The sequence below is a fragment of the Camponotus vicinus genome, unplaced genomic scaffold, assembly GCF_025532165.1.
Source record: "Camponotus vicinus isolate PSW18456_S1 unplaced genomic scaffold, iyCamVici1.0 SCAF_7, whole genome shotgun sequence".
Lineage (NCBI taxonomy): Eukaryota > Metazoa > Arthropoda > Insecta > Hymenoptera > Formicidae > Camponotus > Camponotus vicinus.
In genome coordinates, this window is record NW_028141979.1 from 5,198,467 (window position 1) to 5,221,950 (window position 23,484).

Here is a 23,484-nt window from a genome sequence, read left to right on the forward strand (position 1 = left end):
ATTTGATAAAATTAAAATAACAAAACGTAAAATTAGAAATCGTATTTTAATTATAGGAATTATAGAGAAATTTGCCTCATACGCAAATCTTTTATTCGAAGTACTATCAGAGTTTGGATGTCATAAAAAGCATAAAATAGTATACTGTAGAAAGCGCGGCATCGAGGAATAAAATATGTATATATCCGATTCTCTGTGCAAATTTTGGATCTTTCCTGCACCCGCGGGCATGTAAAGAATCGAAAGAGCTCGCATAAAGTATAAAGGGGACTCCTGAAAATCGCATCGGCGGTAAACACGATTTTCCCCCACTATAAAATTTGGATTCTCTCTCTTATATCGATCACTGGCAGAGAGATTTTACCTATCCTATATAAAAAATGTACACCGTGCAATCTCTATAAAAAAAAAATTGACTGTAGGTCGCAACTCTTTTTCTTTCTCAATATCGACTGAAAGGGAACTGGAGAATATTAAATATCTTTTCTATATATTTCCATTCACTGAGAAATATTGCACTAGGATCGCACTTGGCGCGTTCCATTTTCTAAGGAACGAGGATTTAGTCGACGTCCTAATGTAACCTGATTTCGAAGCGATATTCCTCAATCGTAGCATGGAATTGCAATATTCTTTTTGGCAGTGATTAGTTTTCGCCTTATTTTTCTACAATAGAGAGATAATAAAGTTCAATCAAAAATTTGTAGAGTAGCGTTAAAGATAGGCTGAACTTTAAAAATAGGCTGAATCTTGATTTAAAGTGAGATGTACGAAATACACTGCATCGATTTTAATTATAAAATGTGAAAATTAGAAATTAGAAAGCGCGAATAATTATCTCTGAAACACAGAGAAAAATAGCGTTTCTTTTTTTAAAATCGAAGCAACAATGTCTTTTGATTTATACAGATAAAAGTTGAAGAATAATTATAAATATCATTAAATTTTTAAATCGCAAATTTTTTCATTATTGATTATGCTGCAATTTCAAAATATTACTATAGTAATGAAAATTTTAACTTTTGCATTTCTTCGAGTCATATAAAAGTTAATAAAATTCTTCTTTTATCTTCTATTTATATCAATACCAGATAAATCTGTGTGACGAGCATTAATTTCGAAATTGAGCGTACACGATGCAAAAACATTTGACCGATTTTCGCATCTCTCGACCGAGATAATATTATCGGATCTCCTAGAATTAATACATTCGAGAATATTTTTTCTTTTTTTTTTTGCTCACGATTGCATTCGAAAGCCATCCGTTAGAGTACCAGCGCATCTCGAAAAATCACAAACGTTTCATTTGCAGAACGACATTCCGAAAGAGACATCTAGTATTGCGACTATACCGTCAATTTAATTTCGCAACCATTCGATATTCTCTTTTTCAGACAGTTGTTCGGATTTTAAAATTTCGATGCGCCGCGAAAGTTTCATACAAAACGATATTAATTGAATCGCCATGTATAATTTTTGCAAAATGTTAATCAAATTGAGATTGTATATGTGCTTTAAAAATATGGGTAAAAGCTAATTTCTAATTTAGCTAATTTAGTTTAATTTAATTAATATTTCAGTGTGATTTCTCAATGAGTCAATAGCAAAGTACGAGGGAATTTTGTTATTAATCAATGTTTTCCTTGAAACTTTACATCATTGATTCAGACTCAGCATGTGCTTCAATCAGATTTGTTTTTTCAAAGTCGCTATCTGAAATCGTAATAGAAGAAATATTGTATTGATTGTGATTCGATTTTTCCCTATCGTGCGCAGATTTTGCAGTTAACTTCTGATTTGTGGCCTGCAACTTTCGATGAAACATGATTGGATTCTGTACGCCACGATATAAATCGTAAATATTAGAAACGAATCCTCGCATTCTCGCTGGTGAAAACTTCTTTCCGACTCGATAACTCGTTGACGATCGTTTCACGATAAAGAAAAATCGCCCCGTCAATTTGCCGCGAAGCTTCAACTTTCTCATCGAGTTTCCTGCTTATCCCCGCAATCGAAATTTTTACAAAGCGCGCGCGATCAGCTTTAAGCTCGCAATAGAACCGCCAGTGTCTATCGACGTTCCTCTGAGCAAAACGATGGTATCTAAAAAATGTTCAGAAAATATCAGGTCGTTTAACGTCGCGACATTTTTAACCGTCCAGTTAGCTAAGCATTATGGGCGTATCAATTAATTACCTACGAACGCTTGCGGATCAACTTACGTGGTTTTTCATTATTATAGTTAACAATGTTTTGAGCAAGTTTTGTGTCGAAAATTTGATATTACTGTAATCTTCGAGGCCGAATGTGAATGAGCGACATTAGACCGATGATTCAATTTTCTCCCAAAAAAAAAAACATTAAATATTTTTATTTCGTATATAATATAAAATATTTATATAAAGAAATAAAATTTCACATTTCAACAAAAAAAGAGAAAGAGTAATAAACTAGAATGTTTTATTAATTGTTTACTGTCCGAATATGTTCACAAAATTTCACTATATTTTTATAATTTACATTTTATATTAAAAATTGTAAAAAAATTATATACTGTCTGCCATGTCCATAAATATTATTTTATATAAGAACAAACCGTGTTAATCTTCAATGTAAAAATTTCTAGATGTCATCTTAATAAAGCTCGAAGTTTAACGTGCGCCCAAAATCCACACGCGGCCTCATGTACTCCGTTCCTAACTGTGTACATAGGTAGCCGGAGAACCTCCCTGTAGCTTCTGTAGTTTCGGCAGTGCTGATAGCTTTACCGAATACTCTCTTGGAGGGACGCGGAGTGCTTATGAAGCGTGGAGGAAGGTTCAGAACAGAATGCGAGAGAAAAGTTGATAGTCAGATGTTGAGAATGTTGAGGAAAAGGGACATTGACAGAAACAAGGAAATGAAAAGAGAGAAAGATAAACAGAGAGAGAAAGATAGAGAAAGAGAGAGAGAAGAAGAAAGATTGCGTATTATCATGCATATAAATATATGCGAGAGAGAGAGAGAGAGAGAGAGAGAGAGGTGAAGAAAAAAAAGAAGTGGAAGAAGGCGAGAGTAAAATTGCCTCCCTCCGCCTCCCTGGAACACGTTAGAGCCACTTCATCGATCAAAATCGACGATATGACCAAAGTGAATTGCCACTCTATCGGGTGTACTATAAGTTACGCGAGGCGATTTTTCCAGGAGAGACAGGATGCGAGACCGGACATAGCAGGTCTCGCTAATGGCAGTTGGGCGATGATTCCCTGTCACATTTTTTGTCTCGTACAAAAAGCTTCATATGGTGAGTCGCATATGCGAAACGGAAATATTGTTATATATGGTCGGCTCTGACCGAAATACTGAGCAGAATTGGGCAAAAACATCGCATTCATATACGTCGTATCACACATATCATCATCACGCGAAGTTTTCTCCCTCTTGATATTCGAAAAAATTAAGAAACTCTGGTTCTCGTTCTTTGAAGAAGTTTAATTGATGCGCGGCATCCAATTATTATGGGACTAGATGATAATAAAAATACTATCAATGAAAAAAACCAGAACTAGGCTCTTATTGTGCATCTTTGACATTAAAAATAATAATATGCTATTTCTCGAAAAATGTCGAATAGAATTACAAATACGATTGAAGAGACAGATATGATGGTCTTGCGATTAATATACGGATTATCGTATAAAAATCAAACAGCTTCACAATGTATTTGTCAAAACATTGGTCGTTTACCCATTTCTGCTCCATTCAACATGGAGGAAGAAGATGCCACAGAAACGCCATTTCTCAAAACTTTTCGGAAGATCGCACATAACTCCGCGAAGTATAATAAATACGTTTTGCATATATTTACAAGCACGTCCGTAGAATTACGGCTATAACTGCTGTGACGATATAGAGCCAGAAAGGTTTCGTTTAGAAAAATGATGAACTCTCGATTTTCGCGTGATTATTGCAATGTTAAATATTATTTATTTATTTTTTAGTTCTTTTTTATATTTGTACTGTAGAATCTTCTGCATTTATCTTTCTTGGCTCGTTACTAAAGAAATATTGCGTTACTTTAGGGAAAAGTTCGCCATGAAAGATAGCGTAAGAAACGACGTTAACAAATCGAACAACATGCAAAGAATCACATTACCTCGCGTCCATCGAGCAAACTTGGTAACGTTGAATTTCCCGCGAGATTTTATGTCAACAATGCTGTCTTGTATAAAGCTTCCCGCAGATTTCTTTTGTCCAATACATAGTTCTGTTGAAATTTCTTTCTCTAAGATACGACATATATATATATTATTGTGTACTCTTCTCTTAAAAATACGATGAAGCATATATATTATAATAAGAAAAAAATATTCCTTTAATAAAGCCTATAATTGAAGGATAACTATATGTCAAAATTCAAACCTAGAAATAAATTCCGTCGAAAGGAAATCGAGAGTTTATCATGCATCTGGAAATAGAATCGCGCATTTCCTGTTTCGTAGCGTTGTTGAGGGTCCTATCCTCCCCGCAACAATTTCGATCAATCGAAGCCGCCACATTGACGCTCCTCTCGAGTAGAGTGTTGTCACGCAAGCCTCTAGGACATATCGTGTCAATCAGAAGAGACTCACACACTTTCTCGCATGACACAAACAAATTCGGAAAGCCAAACCTAGTGATGCGCGTCAGCGAAGAAATCATGCTGCTGATGAGAGGAACGCTACAACGGTGTATTAACGGGATCATCGAACTCAATGTCCATCATCTAAAATGCATCCCTCGCTAGAATGATAGAGGACGGACGATAACCCAACTTTGATAATCTCCCGGATCTCTTTTCGAGATAACAGCAATCGGGGGAGAGGAGGAATAAGAGTTTTTCCCCTTCGTTCCCTTTCACGTACACGCATCACAAGTATATTAAAGTCTCACGGATCACAAGGACGTATCAGGCACACGTCGTCGACGGTCGCTTTCGCGGGTCTCCCGATGACTCGACTCGAGTCATGGGGTCAGATCGCGAACTATCGCAGGACCGAACACGACCTGTTATCATCATGAACATCCGCGGCAACCTCCCGGCAAGCGATTTATCGCCGAGACGCGCTGCATCGTCACGTCGCTGATCCACGACGTCGTCGTCGTCGTCGTCGAAACGACGCTACTCGTCGCCGCGATCAGCAACCGGTCTGGTTCCGCGCCCGACTCGCTCCGACTGTCCGTCGAGGCTTGCCAGCTGATGATCAGCTCCCGCCAGTCGGGCACGCCGGTCAGGTAGGCTAGAAGGAGTAGTATGAGGCACCCACCTAGGCACCTGCTGCCCCCGCTCTCGAGGGCAGCACAGCCGCTCGTCTGGTTCTCCGTCGTCGGCTTCTGCACCTCCGGATGGGAGACCCGGTTCACCTGCTGGCTGCCTGTCCACGGATCGCCCTCAGTGTCCACGGCGTTGTGCCGGACATTGTTCGAGGCTGCATTGTTCTGAACCACGTCCGGGTGAGCCACCGGCGGTAACGGTTTGTCCTTATCCAGCTCGTCGTCCACCTCCACCGAAGTTTCCGTGCCGAAGAATATCATCTTCCAGTCCTCAAGTGTATCTGAAACAACATCGGCGAATTTATTAGCGAGATTAAAGATAATAATTATTAATGAATATATCGCGTTGAAGATATTGTGCGTGAAATAATTTGATTACATAAATCAGAAATAAAGGGAAACATATGTGTATCTACTAGAAAAGAAAACTGAAGCGAATCTCGTAATGTCCTAATTAAATTAATTTATTGCTTTTTCTACGACATTCTTCTTTCCGTATAATAATATATAAGTGTTGTCTTTTGTTTGTGACATTTTTTAAGCAATAGTGTACAACGAAAAACATAAAATATATATGCGTCTAGACAGAGATGGTAAGATGTAAAAAAAAAAAAATGCAAGCATTGAAGATACTAAACTAAAAATTTTATCTTTGGTTGAGAATAACGTTTATTCGTGTAGCAATCATGAAATAATAACTATCTACTGTTATTTTTACATTAAATACACACATGCAGACACGATTGCAATCAACCGTAATGGATTTTACATGATACGTACTGCGGTTCCAGAGAATGGAAATGCAAGCTTTACGCATTTAAATATCGCAGCCATTTCCATGGACGAGGTTCTGAAGAATGGAGTTTAAACGTATTATTTTCATGCAATACAAAAAATATTATAAAGATCACACGACGTGACTTTTAAGCAGCGAGCATAAATTTTACGGAATATTCATTTATAAATAATCACGAAGCGCATATATAACTATTATTCCAGCAGATACGATTTCCATTTCACATCAGTTCATTCGTTATTCATATACCTATATATCTGTCGAAAGATATGCTTTTCACTTTCTCGTAAACTATTTCGCGACCTTGTCTTCCAGTATAATGTAAAGATATTGAATTTCGCACAGGTGAAGGTACGGTAAAATTGAAGGTTTCATAAGATAGACGAAACGCGAGCGAGACAGCGGAAGAGATGGCGAAAACGTCGACGGCGCCGTCGGGAAATTAATAAAGCGTTACGATGCCGTGGGGAAAATTTTATCCTAAGTTTACTCGTGGGAACAAAGAGAGAGAAAAGGAAAGAGAGAAAGAGAGAGAAAGTTGCGACTCTTGATTAAATAAGAGTTAAAAATAACCGAGTAATCAGGGGTGACTCTTCGTGCATGTTTACGCAATGAAATATATACGTCAAAAATTAAAATGCAAAGAGCTTTGCAACGAGAAGATAGTAAAAACTCGTGGATGATTATCGATTTTAAATCAGGTAAAGTACATCTGTACGTTTCTATCGCGCATTGAGAGCAAGACAGAATTAAATGAAAGTTAATTTTAAAAATATCTTGTCTTTTCGATTGGTTAAGGTACTTATTAAAAGTTGATATAAAATTATCAAGTCGGTTTGTAATACACCGTAGCACATCAATTAAAAAATAAATTCAAAGAGTTTATTAAAATAAGAATATATATATTGAAGAATATACTGTTTTCCAAATAGTAAAATAATCATAAATAAATACATCTCTCTCTCAAAATTTTTTATTATTTATTATTTAATTCAAAAAATAAATCTAAAATTTGAGAGGTAGATTAACTTTTAAATTGTGTTAATATTATCAAAACATAAATTTTAAAACATTTATTATAAAATAGGAACATTGTTTTCTAGATAGTAAAGATTCATTATTCTTATATCTCTTTGTCTCAAAATATTTCATTATTTATTATTTAAATCAAAGAGTAAATAAAATTTTTTGAAAAGTTGATTAACTTTTGTATAAAAACTGTGCTAATATTATTATCTTTACCTTGTTAGCAGTATAGAAAAAAATAAAGCTTACATATGGTTTCAAATAGAATCACTTCATGAGAGAAATTGAATTTTACAAGTAGAGACGAGCGACGATTGCGTATGAGCAAGCAGAAATCAAAGCGGCGAAAAAACAAATTCAATTTGTCGTTGACTCGTGACGAGACTACTCTCGCGTGTGTTATTTTTTTTTATCGCCGTCCGAACATATAAACTACCGGCTATAATAAAGTCGTCGTTAAAGTATCCCTGTTACACAGAGAGTGCAAGACGGTTGTAAAGTGTCAAGCGTCGCGACAATTGAACAGTTGTCATTTGACGGGAAATATCGGGAAAAAAATAATTCGCCGGCGATCGAGTTGAGAAAACTGAGTTGAGGAAAGACGAACAAGAGGAACAAAAATGTCAAAAGTCGATCGAGGCAGCGTGGTCGGCTACCCCGTAAGACAATAGAACGTAAGGGCATTGTGCTCGAAGGGTCATTAGCGCGCGCGTATTGGAGAGAGACGAGCCGCGATAATAATGTCTTAAGAACGGAAATCGTCAAGTTGAGCGAGTGAAAAAAATTTCCAATCACGGCGGAAATTATTTAGCAACGATGATGAACGAGAGAGCTGCTCCATCTCCAATGATGCGATTCGTCCGATCGCGTCGGCTTTTCCATTTCACGGCACGCATTAGCGGTTTTCGCTACCGTTCGTCGCGTTGCACTGAATTTTGAACGATTTGCGGTTCCGCGATGATCTAAAATTCGAGAACTCCGAAAAGAGATAACGAGCGCGATGCATAATAGCGAACATTATTGTGAGGATAATTTTCGCTAAATCACTACTACTTTGCGGGAAAGATAATTTTCGAGCAAATTATTACTATCATGGATAAATATTTCTTGAGATAAGTTATAATAATAGTAAGACAAGATGAATTATACGCTAAAATGCTAATATAGAAAATATTTAGCTATATAATATAATTTTCCTTAAATATTCTATTTTTTTTATGACAAAAACTAAACATATGATACGAAAATTAGATATAAAATACAGTGTCTAAAACTAACAGTTTCTAAAAATATCATAATTTTCCGCGTATATTTCGTGGAAGACAAACATGCAAAATGCAATATAATATTTTCCGAAAGACAATGATTTATACTACAAAGATAATAGATATACGGCGATATATGCGTGTAATGCACTAGATAGTTGACGTACGCTCAGGGCTGCATATGAAACTCATCGATAACTAAGTCATTGGAAGTTTTGATTGAAGGCCATAGCATGTATTACCGGCCTCGATAAGTTTTCCTATTATCGACCTATCGCTTTCATAAGAGACTTCAATTATAGCAGAAAAAAGTAACATGAAAAAAAACAAGGAATAATAAAACAAAATCTCTATTTATAATATATTATTTTGCTCAGAAAAGAGAGAAGAGGTTTCTTGAAAGTTTAACATTTCGATGATGAATAACTTACAATTAAAGAAAATAATATATCAAATAATTAATAATATTTATATAGTAGCTATGAAAAATTAATAATTTTGTTTTATTGGCTTTAATTGAAAATTAAATATGTATTATTAAATATGATAAAACAAAATATAAATACAGATAATAAAATAAATTTTAACGAAAAAATATTGAAATTTATTTTTCATTCGTGCATATTAAATTCATGCAAATGTACAATATATAGATTCGCTTCCATTCATATAATAATTAAAAATAAAATACTTTAAAGTGTAACGTGTTTTTCAATTATAAAGCAATATATTTTTAAAGAAATTGCCGATTAAATTAACAATTTAATAATTTTCACGATATAATAAACACAAAACAATATTATTTTAAACATTATCTAACAGGAATTAAACAACAATGAAATTTCACTTACGATATTATCTATGATATCCAACGAGCTACAGAAAAATATTACACACACATACAAAATATTCCACGTAAAGTAATCGGCGCTTTTCATAAAAATATTAGAGATTAAATGGAATATTGCAAAAAACATCGAGAATTCTTTTATTTTCAGATAAAGAGGAGTAAATTACATAAGAAACAGAATTCTCGTCACGTTTTGTAAAGCATGCAGAGATCACTCCACGTGGAACATTCTAAACTCAAGATAAAACGTGGATAAGCGAAATAAGCTTGTGCGACATATTAATAACTATAGAGATAATATACTCGTGTACAAACGAAAATAATGGTGATCACACACGGGACAGTCGCAATCAGCGAAACAGCGAAACTCCAACAAAAGGCTGAATACGAAAACCAAATTCCAACGGATCCGTTTAATCTTGGGCTTTTGCATCTCTACTTTCTGCACTTTGTACGATAACGCGGGCGGACACATGGAAACGAATGTGAAACGATCGGAAGCTGCGAAACGATTCTCTTTGTTGCCCTACAAAATATCGCTCTTGGGCAACAATAGCGTATATAGATTGCCATCATTACTCACTGCCCGCGTTTGCGATTATCTGTGTACACGACGCTATATTTTTTTGCAGAAATGTTTCATCAACTCTACGTTTCGCGGTACAAATTATCACGTCCTAATTATGTACAAGCATTCATATCTAGTTATTTAAATTTCAAATTCACTTTAACGTAAAATCTACTAAGTCGTACTATTACATAATAAAAATAAAAAGTGCTCCTAATTTAGCGCACATTAAATTTTATTAAAATTTAATTTAATTTAATTTTGAAGAATTAAAATTTATACGGACTCCATTTGAAGTGGGCTAAATCGAAATGATTAATATTTTATGCATGAATATAATAAATTTAGCTTCCGATCGTCCATCGCGTTAAATAACCGGCGCGTCCCGCCGCCATTCCTTCGAAGGCATTTAAGTACCCTTGTCCAATTGCAAATTCCTCGGATCGAACTGCTCGTCCTGCAGCAGATCGAGTCCCTTGGCTCTGGTAGCGTGTTGTTGGCCGATTCCGCGAGCTCCGCCATAAACTGGATATAACTGCTGGATCTTGGGGTATTGCTGAAATACCGCCGGGACCTTGTTCGTGGCCGCTTTCGCCGGCGGCTCCAACAAGATCAGACCTCTCTGAAGGGGCGAGGCAGTCGCCAGATCGAAGATATTGTGCCTATTCGTCGTCGTGGCTTGCGTTTTCGTCGTCGCGACGACTTGAGTCACCGTGCTGGTGATCGGACTCGGTGTACTTCTACCGCGCGGCCTCGACGTGATCAAACGTACATCCCCGATCGCGTTATTAGGCCCTTTGTTGAGCCCGGTGAGACCTCGCAAGGTCTGAGCGGTAGGCTTGGGGCTTGGTCGACTGGCCGATTTGCCGTTCTTATGCTGACCACGAGCCTTGCCCTTCCTCTGAGACTGAATCTGCGCGTTCACCACGTAAGGCGGGCTCAGGCTGCCGGACTTATCAGACTTGTGCTGCGTCTGTTTGTTCTTCGTCGGGGCATTCTGATTCTTCGAAAAAGTGGTCTCGCGTGGTTTCACCAATGGCCTTCTGGGCATGCTCATGCCAGCCGGATTGTAAAGAGCGTACTCGGTTCGATCGGGCAGCGTCGCAGTACCGTAGAAGATCAGCGCCCATTCGTGCAGAGTAGCGCGTCCTGATCCGGAAAGCGTCCAAGAATGCAGCGGAAAGAAAGCGGACGTCATGATTAAAGGGAAAATAGAAAAGCGATGTTATGCTCGCTGGCATTATTAAACATTTATATTTATAGACGAACATAGAGCGACAAAAACCATCGAGAAAATTAAAATATTGATGACACGTTGGTCAGATTAAACGAATGATAGCTCGATACGCGAGGTCCCTAAGCGTTTTAAAGAGAGTTTAACGAGAAAACTGGAATAGTATCACTGGGGATACTCGGGAGGTCTTTCTCGTTCGTATAAGCACGTTGTGTTTACGGGCGATGCTGAAATACGTCTAGAGGGACGTATCATTTGCGAGGGTATAAACAGCGAGATGGTTTAGGAGCGACTGAAATAGCCCGCGGTTCTCTTGCTGCTCAAAACGCAGTTCGCGACGTTACACAATAACGGATGCGCTTTACAGCTCTATGCTGTATAGCTTAAGGGCGCCTAAGGAAATTTATGTAGCCATCGACCTTGATTAGCCGACAAGGAAGCAGTTCGAAGTGGTTTTAACGCTTGTACCTACTTGAGATCGGCCGAGAGCGGCGAAGCTTCTCTGCTATCTGCTATTAAGGGTAAAGCAGGAGTGCTTTTGCAGTAGGGCTCTGCTATGTGCTCGAAACCGGCAATTATCTACCTCCGGGGATAATGCACCTTCTTAGGTAATCGCGTGAGCGCATAGGGCTTACGTAAGAGCCCTCCCCGTGGCGTTCTAGACACGAACTACGAGAATACCGTGGATCCCGCCGACCGACTCGGCATCGCATTGCAGAATGTGCATGCAATGCTAGGTATGTAGAAGCTATTCCACCCTGATATCACGCGTATGAATGGATTAATCCTTTGTGATGGGATTTATCTCTATAATTGGGAAGAGAGATTTCACGTTCGTGCGTTAAAACAAGTAGATTTCTCTTATGCATTTTATTCATTTGCATGTGAGAGTTGCTGGATGTCAAAATCAGGTTTCTTGTCGACACTTTCGACCGGCAGACTGCAACTGGCAGAGGACTCGGTAACCGTGACCTTATGGCGGCACTGGTTGGACACTTGGAAACGTTATTGTTACGGCGAACAAGGTGAAATTCTATTTGAAATTTAGATAAGCGAACGGCATTTCTGATTGCCGAGTCTAATGCCGGCATAATCTCCCAGATGCTTGTCTCTGACATTCTAATCTAAGATTATGCTTTGCACGAGCGTATAATACTTTTCGTATGAATCTAACAATGACTTGTATGTTTCAAATAATAATTAAAAGACATTTTTTAAAACATTTAGAGCATCATTAAAGAGAATCATTAGAGAGCATAAAATTCTTGACACATATGTGAATTAATTGAATTTATATTAAATTTAATTTTTCCTAATTAAAATTATTTATTAAAATCTTCCTATATATCTAGAAAAATTGTGACTTGATATTTTGATGATTACTGTAAATGATTTTCATGATATGTATGCTGCATAAATCTAATAAAAGCAATAAAGTTTCAAGTCTTTGTACAAAGTGACGAGAGATTTTTCGACTGCTAAAAATAACTACAATTATTTATTTATTTTTCCGACAGATTATTCGATTAAATAAATAATTTTTCGACGATTTAACAGTATTAGCTCTAACAATAAATGGTTAATCAACTGACTTTAGTGCTTGATTAGTTACTCTTAATTATTAGCAAAAAAAGAACAAAGACATTAAAGACATAGATAATTTCAAATCAATATTATATCAATTAATATCGCGTATTAAATCACCCGTCATCATTAATTAACATTCTTCAATGATTACACGATAACAAAATATGATATAGTATGATTAACTTACCGAAATATCGACCCTCGTTGTGAATTTCTAATTTCCAAGTTCCGTGCGGTCTCTCTCCCCACGTGTGCACCGACATGAATGGCCATTGGTTGAAGCCGGCCTTCGAAACATCGTGCGGTCTCTTGGCAAGAAGAGTACTCTTCGTGCCCTGAGGAGATGTTAATTGTATCTGGAGATCCCCTCGTCTCACTGCCATCAACGATACCTTCGCCTATGACAAGTATATCATTGTATCATTAGTAGTACATACGAAGAATACACATCATTATTATAAATGATATATTCTTCGTATGTATATATTACTAACACAATTCGTTACGCGTAATTTTGATACATAAATCGAAATTGATAAATTCTTAAATTGGTGTTATGATATTTCGAATTTATAATTAGTGTATATGTAATTCCGCTAATTAATTAGCATAAACAAACGAGAGGTAGAATTTAATAATTTTGTAGCTAATAATTTTATAAGAGTAATTGATTTAGTTTTTTTAATATTATCTCAGTTTCTTTAATTGACTTAAACACAGTAAATTATGCTATCGACAAATACAGGAGTCATTAATATATCGTAAGTTAATTTGTGTAACAATGAAATAATTATTTGGTATATTAAGTTTATATTTTCTATATAAGCAGTGTAAATTAATAATGTACAACAATAATGAATGATAAATTAATTTTTATTCGAAGAAAAGATAAACAATTCTATGTCAATTTGAAAAAAAAATATTAATTTCTCCAAATTATTATTCGAGATTGTACTTTATAGTCGACACGAAATCCATTAATTAGCGACGTCACTTGCTGAGTGACATGCTCAACTTACCTGAACGTGCTCGAGGAAATTAACACCGCTGCACTCCTTGACATGTAAGTCGAGAACCAATTGGCTCTTTGGCGGTATTGTCCTAGAAAATAAACGAAATTTAGGTCGAGTATTAAGCTCGTGCTTCACAAAATTCTTCGCAAGTACATTTTTACATGAATACATTTTTATAGATACATTATTGCCGATTTTATCGTTCGAATAACTCGGTCAAGCGTTATTTTTACCTTTTCTCGAATGCGCTTTTAGCACGATTTTATTTCAGTAACAGTAAATTAAATAGAAAGAAGATCATTTTTATTCTTAATATGTGAACATTGAACTTATGATAAAATTATATCTGCGTTATTTTATACAAGTAAAAATATTTGTATATAAATTAAATAATTAAAAAATTTTTAAATAAAAATCTTAAGATAATCATAAATACTACTATAACATTTTTACTTTTCAAATAACTTATTTTATTTCAGTCTCTTTTATTAATTTAATGAATGAATATTAGATCGTGTTAAAGTAATTAATTCCTTTGAAACGAATTGTTGTACATAAAATTATCATACATAAAATTGAGTATAAAAAAACTTTTATGCTTCATTATTTTACAGAAGTATAATTCTGAAATTATAAATTATATAAATTATGTCTATTTAATGCAAAATGTTATCTGCCTTCACTCGTTACAACCCTCAATAGTAGAGTTAAGTGATGTATTATATGTGATTCAGACGTACAATTTCAGGCGGATAAAACCCATTTGACGACAGCTGAAATGCTCGAACGAATTTGTAATTCATGAAAAGCATATTTGCTCCTTTAAAGACAGGTAGTTATCTATACAGTCGAATCAAATTGAATACAGTCGAATTGATTCTCCACATTTTATTCCGAATATTTTGCTCTCTCAAGCTTAATAATTCTCTGTACAATTGTCACATCTTTCCCTAATAACTCGATCGATACTTGGAATAAGACACACTGATTTTGAAATTGCTCTCATTTATTTAACAATGCAATTTACGAGCACTTACCTGCCTGTGTGTGGCGCTGATACTTCGCATTTGTGTTGCTCTGGAACGGTTCTCCATCTTCTCGCTAAGCGTACCATGGCAGTGGCGTCCATCAGCCCGTAACCGAAGCTATGGCTCACTGTCAGACATAAAGTGCGACCCCGATTGTTAAATGATTTTTTATTTCAATTAATTCTATCAAGTAGATATATATATATATATATATATATATATATATATATATATACTTGAATCAATATATATATAATTATTGATTTATTAAGTAGATTGATTCTAAAGAGATTAAGGTATTTTTATAGAAAATTAATATAAATATTTATCAATTACATTATTTCTAAATTTTCTTTCTTCAATAAATTGAGGTGATGATTTAATTCTCTTTGTGTATCATCATGGAATTTTACTAATGATTCTCAGAATTTCCTTTTTAGGGTTTTGAAAAATTCTTTCTCCACCGATACATCGGTACTCACCGTTTCTACCGACACCGTTAAGCGCCCAATCAGGTGCCTGCAGGTTCGCAGGTTTGGCAGTTCTGACCACGATGTGTTGCATGTCCCTCCAGGTGAGATCTCTATTCGCTTCTAAGGCAAGGGCGCAAATACCGGCCGCCAATGGCGCCGACGCGGACGTGCCCGTGTGGCTGCTCGTACAATGATGATGCAAATCCGTAGTGACGACCTGCTTCTCGCCGTTAGAGCCCGAACTGTAAGTGGTAGCGAGAGTGGACGAGCACGCCTCGCTATACCAGGGCACAAGGCCGTTTTCAGTCGCGCTGCTGATGGACAGAGTCCAAATGCTGTTGGTGTAGCCGTCGCAGTTGCAATTGTCATGATCTCGACCACCGTTTCCGGATGCCCATACGAAGATAGAACCCTTACCATTGCGACCCTTCAAGGGTTGATTAAAAGCTTTTTAATCCGTACGAAGTAGACTGTATATATCAAACTTAATGACTTAAAATTTTTATGTCAAAATATTTAGATCTCTATGAAAATCTAAAAAAAGGAAAAAACGGTCGGATAATTTCAAATCGCGGAATTGAAACAGCGATTTAACGAGCGTATTTAACTGCGAGCTAAAATGAATCTGACAAGTTTGATACTTTGGGTACTTTAGATGTGGTCGAATTTTTTTTACTAGCACTTGGGTTTGAGATGCTCGAAACGCTTAAGGCGCTTTAGAAGTTTAAGACACTTTGCATGCTAAAGCCGTTTTCTCTGCGCCCGTAGACACACAGTAGATGATTCGGAACAAAACCGTTATTAGGAAGTCGATGAGATTGCATGTTTAGCACTAATGATCTCCGTAGGGTCAAGACTGAATTATCTCGAGCTCTCGTAACGAAAAACTTTCCAACACTATATATATGCTCTTGTTCGAAGATTAAAAGGAAAATTTTGTTCGTTGGAAATTGAATTTCTGATTTTCATCCAAATATTGAGCATGATTTATGAATCGTGTAGCACTTTAAAAGGAATTGTTTTTGAGAAATTTTTCAAAAAGCAACCGAATTAATCATTGATACGAAAACAATAATTGTATAATAAAAAGCATTAATAATAGGCAAACTCTTTCTCGATGAATATTCTTTAATTAAATAAAATTTAATTAGCATTATCACATCATATGTAAATTTTATTATTAAACTGCAAATTTTCCCTTTGCAAATATTTTGGAACATATATTGTTTAGTGTTACTCTAAGATTACAGGTACTCTCTATATAATATTGGAGCTGGAGGTCCAACTATCTCATGATAAGACCAGACGCAGTGTGCCTAGGTAACGTGTAGGCGTGACCACGAACTCTGAACTCTCTTTGAGACTCGACGTTAACTAATTCAGTAATATAGTGCTTGAGCCTTTGATCAGAAAGGCTATTTAATCGTAAAGTGATAAGGCATCGACTTGGCTGCATTAGACATCTTAGATGCAATTTGTATAATCATTAATTAACTATACATTATGTCTTACATTTTACAATGAATTCATATTTCTTAGGGATATTTTTATTATATCTCAAAAAAAACTCTTTTTAATGTAATCGAATAATATATATATGTATATAAAATTAATATAAAATAATACAACTTAAAAATTAGAACGATAAATATATTCATTGCTCGATTTTGTTTATTTGGAAATTAAAAGCCATTATTTTATTTGATTTGTGAATTAATTAACAGCAAAATTATTATACAAACAGCGAAGGAAAGGAAAGAAGTCAAGAAGTGTCAAGAAGACGAATTAATTCAGCTTGACGTAAACTGTATAACGTGCATGTTTCATGCGATTCCATCGACTACATATGAAACCTGTAGTTAGTTACGGTTCCATTGGCCCAAGGGTAATATTATCGAACCTGTTAACAGGCTCTAGAGAGAATGTATTCATCTATATGTCGAATATAAGATAGTGTATAATCTAATACAGTTACAAGGGGAATTGTCATTGCATTAAATACCTACTGTGCAACTGTGCACGAGACCAAGCTGCTGCCGGAGTAGTTCGATATATATACGATATACTGATCATAATCAGTACCATTTGTATTCTAGCTGCTTTAATGATATAATAATACATTGAACCATTTAATGTAAGCTTATTATTTGTTTAAAGTATAGAGAGAAAATATTGTCGTACAATCATTAAAGAATAAATGTTCATTAAATATTAAAATATTTTAAAAGAATATTAAGATATTATGAAAGAAGCAGCTTAATTATGTTAAAAAACTATATGAATAAAGGATAATATTCCGCAAATTTTTTTTAATTGTGCTAATAATTTTATTTCTAAGCGCTACATCCAATATTAAATTGGTATATTAGAAAACAGATTTTTATTTTGATCTTTCTAAAAACAAAAATTCTATTTAGGAAAATATATTTTTAATAAATATGCAAATATCGTGTTATGTGAATGTATCGTGTTATATAACACATTTATTAATATAATATTAATTATATTGTATAAATATCTCTAATTAAATTAATAAAAATTTAAATAAAAAATGTAAAGGAATATTTTTGAAAATTGAATCAGCGAAATGACAATTTTTTATAATAATCTCGGTTCTAACTTTAAAAAGGCAATTTAGTTCACGTATAATAAAGATCGTGAGTAATAAAAAATCGCGAACAATAAAAATCGATTCCTGAGAATACAGATATCAACATCGTATCTTATTGCATGGAATATTTAAAAAGAGATCACGAAAGCAATCTTGACGGAATGACAGCCATTTAATATCACAGATGTTTAATATTGCTGCCGGGAAAGAATCTAAAGTATTGCTCATTTCATTACTCGTTGATCCCATTTATGAATAGTCACCAGATATAACTCTTATAATATACAGAAATATTACTGTAGTTACGTTATTATAAGAAAACGCTATATAAGTTATAACTTATATGCTTTAAAGTTTTACGATTTTATGGTTTTATTTTAAAAGTTTGTCTTTTATATGTATATCAGTTTATGAAGTTCTTTAAATTCAAGAAAAATTTTCTTTAATTATCTTTAATTAATATAATTTCATATATATATTTAATTAACATAATTTTCTATTTATATATTTTATCTTTTTTGTTTGCATTTTCGTGTTATTTGCTTTACAGTATACAAATGCAAATTTACGCAATACATGGCTTATCTTTTAGAAGAGACTATTACGCTCTTTTGTAAATTTTGGTGAAAGCACCTATGTGTGACCATTTCCTCGATATGTTTCACCAGTTGCCATATATTTCAACTAGTTTTGCATCGACCATATTGACATTTGCATATATTTTACCGTCACGTCGCCGTCGCTGGCAGCAAGTTTAAAATGGTAATACGTTCTAATGCGGCTCGAGTCGGCCAGTCGCTTAAAAGCACCCAATTAGAAACTTTCTGAAGGCTGACCTCTCTCGCCGAGAGCGAGTCTATTAAACCAGGTCTAGCTGGAGGAGTTCTTCGTCGCCGTTGCTAATTGAATTACGTCTGTCATCGTTCTGTCGCCTACGATGCCGTCGTCGAAAGAAGTCAATCGTTTGCGGGAGTCGAGGTGTGATCAATCAAGTGATAATGCAAATGATATTTTAGTATAATATATTATATTATTATATCTTTTCTATATATTATTTTAGTCTTTTCATTTGTCTCACAGATTGTATATAGATCACATGTTTTTACCAAGTTTAACTGGAATTAGGTGGCTCTAATGAGCCAGCACTGATTATTCATGTGACTTGAATAAGCTAAAATTAATGATATTTTGAAGCAATTATCATCCGAAGCTATTTCAACAAGTTTTGCAGTGTAAAACAGCATTTAATCATAAAAAAAGTCTAATTAAAACTCTCAGTATTTCAAATTACTGGCAACTATGCAACTGGAAGCTATCGCGAAATAGGTCACTCGGTTCACACGGATAACAGAAATGGACAGTACCGAGGATCTTTATCGGAGTTTCTCAACAGTTCTTGATGGCTCATCTTAAATGCTAGATGTCTGCACTTTAATGATCGTTACTTGAAGTAGAGGGTCTCTCAATGCTAAAGTTCACCGTTTTAGGATCGCGATAAAGGGATGCCGCGAACGCGATCGAAGAGCCGCGTCTGCACGAGGCGTACACATCGAGATGACAATGGCCATTGTCGCCACTGAAACTCGGAAGATCTCGGAGAATGCTTCTGCGTGATACATTTGTGCGAATTTCATTTCGTTTTGCGACGCGGCTGTTTGAGCACGAATTGCATTAATAATGAACAGATGAATTTTTCTTTCTCGCGGCAAATGAGATTCGAAGAAGAGCAATGAAATATTTGCATCTGAATAATAATATATTTTCTAATGCTATTTTCACTTCTATAACGCCACGATAATTGATATTAAAGTTGGACGAGAATTCTTGTTTTTATAAAAATATATTTCTAAATAATTCAATCAAAAGATAAAACATAAATATAAATAGAATAAAATATAAGTATAATTTTAGTACAATTATTTATAAGATATTAATTATTTATATATAATTATTTATAAAAAAAATTTGATCATTCTGATCATAAAATATTCTTTAAGAGAAAAAATATATCGAGAATATTATTGAAATTATATAAAATTATTGAATAAATGCTTATATAATTATCTTGTAAATTGCAAAATGAATATTCGCACCCATTGAATGAGTTTCGAAGAAATAATAACGGAGCTTACAGTGCTTAAAACAACTTCTTGTCCGACTTGTTTGGTTCTACAAGGAAAACCATTAACAAGTTAAACGTATTCCTTTGGCGCGAGATATAAGAAATTAGGAGGACGATAATTGAACTCAGGAGTTGGTTAACTCCAATCACGAGAGCTGTTAAATTCCTTTTTTACTTTCTCGAACAAAGATTTCAACTGATGAGAGTAATTCGAGAGTAATTCTCGAGGAATTTCGATTCGTAGAAAAATCATGGAAGATCGGAACGTAATGATCTTCAGTTACGTGCGAACAATTTCTCGCTTCGGCATTTCAGTACTGCAACGTCGCATTAGATAGTTCATCGATCGGCGTTTGATATATTTTCGCACTTGTATCAATCTTCCGAAAGTTTTCGAAGAGAATCTTCGATTAAAATTTTCAATTAAAAATCCTCGAATCTTCCTCTTAATCGATATAAGAGAGTTTTTCGTAGTTTGAATATTTGATTCGAAATTTTTATACAACTAATATTTTTGTATGCAATGCATTAACAGAACATAAGCGTTGTAATATCAAGCTTGAAAATTCCCTGCAGCTTGATGTTTGAGAGTTAAGGAAGCGTCTTGAAGCAACCAAGAAGCTTCCGTTTCGTACAGGGATACCTTGCGGCTAATTGCATTTACCTTGTCATAACGCGGGAAATTATAGCGAAGAAAATTGCAGTCCTAAGTGGATTACGCTACTACATCGAAGTTTGAAGCTCTGAGATAGACGAACGGCTTCTTTTCAGATCGTCAAAGACGTAAAAGATATGGTAATTAAGATTATTATTATATGTAATTATATATTATTATTATATTATTATGTAGAAGAATCCTTGATTTTTCAATTAGACAAATAGCGTTTAATTTGGATCAATTTGCGAGATATCTTGAGTAAATCTTCCGCGAATGAAACTATTTTTTTTTTACGAGAAATACTTTGACTCGCTTGCCAAAAGTAAAAAATAAATACAATAAACAATCCATTTTATTCGATTTTCGTATTTCAAGATTTAAAAGATGTAATAGAGTTATACTAAAAAATAATTAATTTAGAAAAAAAAACATTTGGATTTAATTCATTTGTGGTCAAATAAATCCGCGAAAAAAATAAAAATAACAGAATTTCCAGTGGTGAACACTCACTTTGGTAATTCCCTCGATGAAAGCTCTGGTGGCCAATTCGCCGGGACCATCCACAGTTTTGCCATCGTCATCCGGTCCCCATGACGCGCTATAAATATCGATGTGTTGGGGATTTAGGCTCAGGGACCTTGCTTCAACGGCATCCGTCACGTCGCCATCTAACATTCGAACACCTGCGCACGAAAATAGAATTACGAGAAATTAAGAGGCAACATTATATGATAGTGCAATGGCAATATTGGCTTTTTGACATAAAAAATGAATTTTGCACATGCATATTGTCAATTTATATGAAAATTTTCAACCCTAGTGTCTAAGAATATTCAATATATATACATGTATGTATATCAAAAATCTCCACATGATTAACCTGCGTGCATTTCACGTTTGTGTTAATTATCCTGCACAATTCCCGCGGCACGTGAAACGGAAGATCCAATTTACAAGATCGGAATTGGGCATCGTGCACCGATTTAGATCGGTCCCGAATGTAACACACGTAACAGACTATTGCCAATCCCGATTCTAATTCGAAAATGATGCCGTCTCGCAATATCAATTTTGCATATTACGGGCGCATGTCGCTCGTAATAACGCATTTCGAATTTCAACACCAACTTCGCTATTGCTAATTGAAAATGGAAGTGTGGGATTTAAATAATTGCTCTGTTGAGAGAGAGAGAAATGAAACTGTCATTTCTAACGAGCCAACATTTAAATATTTTCCTTCCTTATCCTTCTCCTTTTATTTCTATAGATTTGTTGATATTTTATTCTGATCTTATTTCAAATATATATATATATATATATATATATAAAATAACAATTAAATTTTTATATTATTTCCGCAATGCAATCTTAAACATTATAGAATATGTCGTAGTCATTAAAATCTCATAATTCAACACATTTCAAGTTATACATGTGTAGAAAATTCTACATAATGTACAAAAAGCCCTTTTAATTCCCAGTGCATGATTATAAATATTAAGTAATGCTTTTTAGGATACTCACCACCCACACCAGCTCCAAAAGCAACACCTACGGCACAGAGAGAATTGTTGGCAGTGGCTGCGACCTCTCCGGCGCATCTGGTACCGTGTCGATTGCTATCTACCAGATCGTACCTTGGCATCGGATCCTCATCGTGACTGTTGACGTCGTAACTCGCTTGTGGATCCTGCAACGGAAATCGTCAGGGGTAATTAAAATTTATGCATTTCACGGCGAATATCATTTGCATTATTCCGTTTCTATTTTAATAAAAACCAGGACTCGCAGATAAAAGATTTACTTGAAATGAAACAATCATGACAAGAACAAGTATGGATAAAAATACATGTGATATGTAACAAATTGCTTGCACAGAAAGGTTTTGGAAGAAATTTATCTTAAGAAATTAGACTTTTTTTCTAGTAAAAAAAAATATTTATAAGAAAATAGAAAATTATTAATTAAAATTTTTGCAAGCAATAATATAATTTTTTCTTTTTACGTAAGAAGTTTTATTGCAGGTGTTATATTTAATCGTGAATATTTTTGGAAATTTTTTCTCAGTACAAACACATTTGTGTCTATGCTGCATAATGAGAAATACAAGTATGAAGGGATATACATATAAATTTGCGTAATCAGAGCAGCGCATTAAGGCGCAACATCGCAGCGTATGTGTTTACTGGCTGATTAATGCGATTCACTTTCTATTGCGTGTACAGATATCTCTCATTCAATGTAATCATCCGCGAATCAATAGTTACTCGTCATACACATGCATATCCCTTCTAATGTTTGTACTCCCATATAACCGATATTCGCAATGCTTCATGCCTTCATCTGTTGCACTTTATTGAATATTTCGCCGGAGTTTTTTTTCACATTTTTTCACATTTTGCCTCAGTGAATATAAAATGTATTGGACTGATGTATATTCCATGATATTAGGCAAATATTAAGCGTTTGCGTTTTTGCATATTTACGAAAATTCAATCAGAGAGAAAGCTACTTTATATGAAACTGCTGTGAAAAATTACAAAATGCGATTTACTCAAATGTAAATTATCTTTAGTTTGCAATATTTTATAAATAGAAGATGAGTGTGAAATGCAATCACATATAACACACATATACACACATATACACATATCATCTTTTAATATTAAAAATGTGATTATTTCATCATTTTAATGGGTAATAAGTTTTATCCAAATCGAGAAGTCAATTAATTTTTAATTTTAAAAACATATTAATATAGACAAAAGACATACATATAGACTAAAATACTCACATAATTTTTAAAAAGATCTGGATGATCTTTCTCTAATCCGTCGTCGAGAATTGTGACCACGACGCCATTTCCAGTAATTCCTTCGGCCCAAGCACCCTGCACGTTCATATCCAATCCCTTCCCCCTATTCTAAAAAAAAATTATCCAATACTTTCGACAGGCAGTAT

General features: G+C 34.7%; 1 protein-coding gene across 1 annotated transcript in view; it reads right to left on the reverse strand.

Moving 5' to 3' along the window:
- LOC145975095 (proprotein convertase subtilisin/kexin type 4-like) overlaps positions 1–23,484 on the reverse strand; it is a 205,024-nt gene that overhangs the window by 12,308 nt on the left and 169,232 nt on the right. The window contains exons 4-12 of the mRNA XM_083105253.1: positions 23,318–23,446; positions 22,048–22,213; positions 21,034–21,206; positions 15,142–15,559; positions 14,669–14,786; positions 13,638–13,719; positions 12,806–13,016; positions 10,215–10,946; positions 5,286–5,573 (exon numbers count right to left, since the gene is read on the reverse strand). Of these exons, the coding sequence (XP_082961379.1) occupies positions 5,286–5,573; positions 10,215–10,946; positions 12,806–13,016; positions 13,638–13,719; positions 14,669–14,786; positions 15,142–15,559; positions 21,034–21,206; positions 22,048–22,213; positions 23,318–23,446 (2,317 nt within the window). The remainder of the gene's footprint in view (positions 1–5,285; positions 5,574–10,214; positions 10,947–12,805; positions 13,017–13,637; positions 13,720–14,668; positions 14,787–15,141; positions 15,560–21,033; positions 21,207–22,047; positions 22,214–23,317; positions 23,447–23,484) is intronic.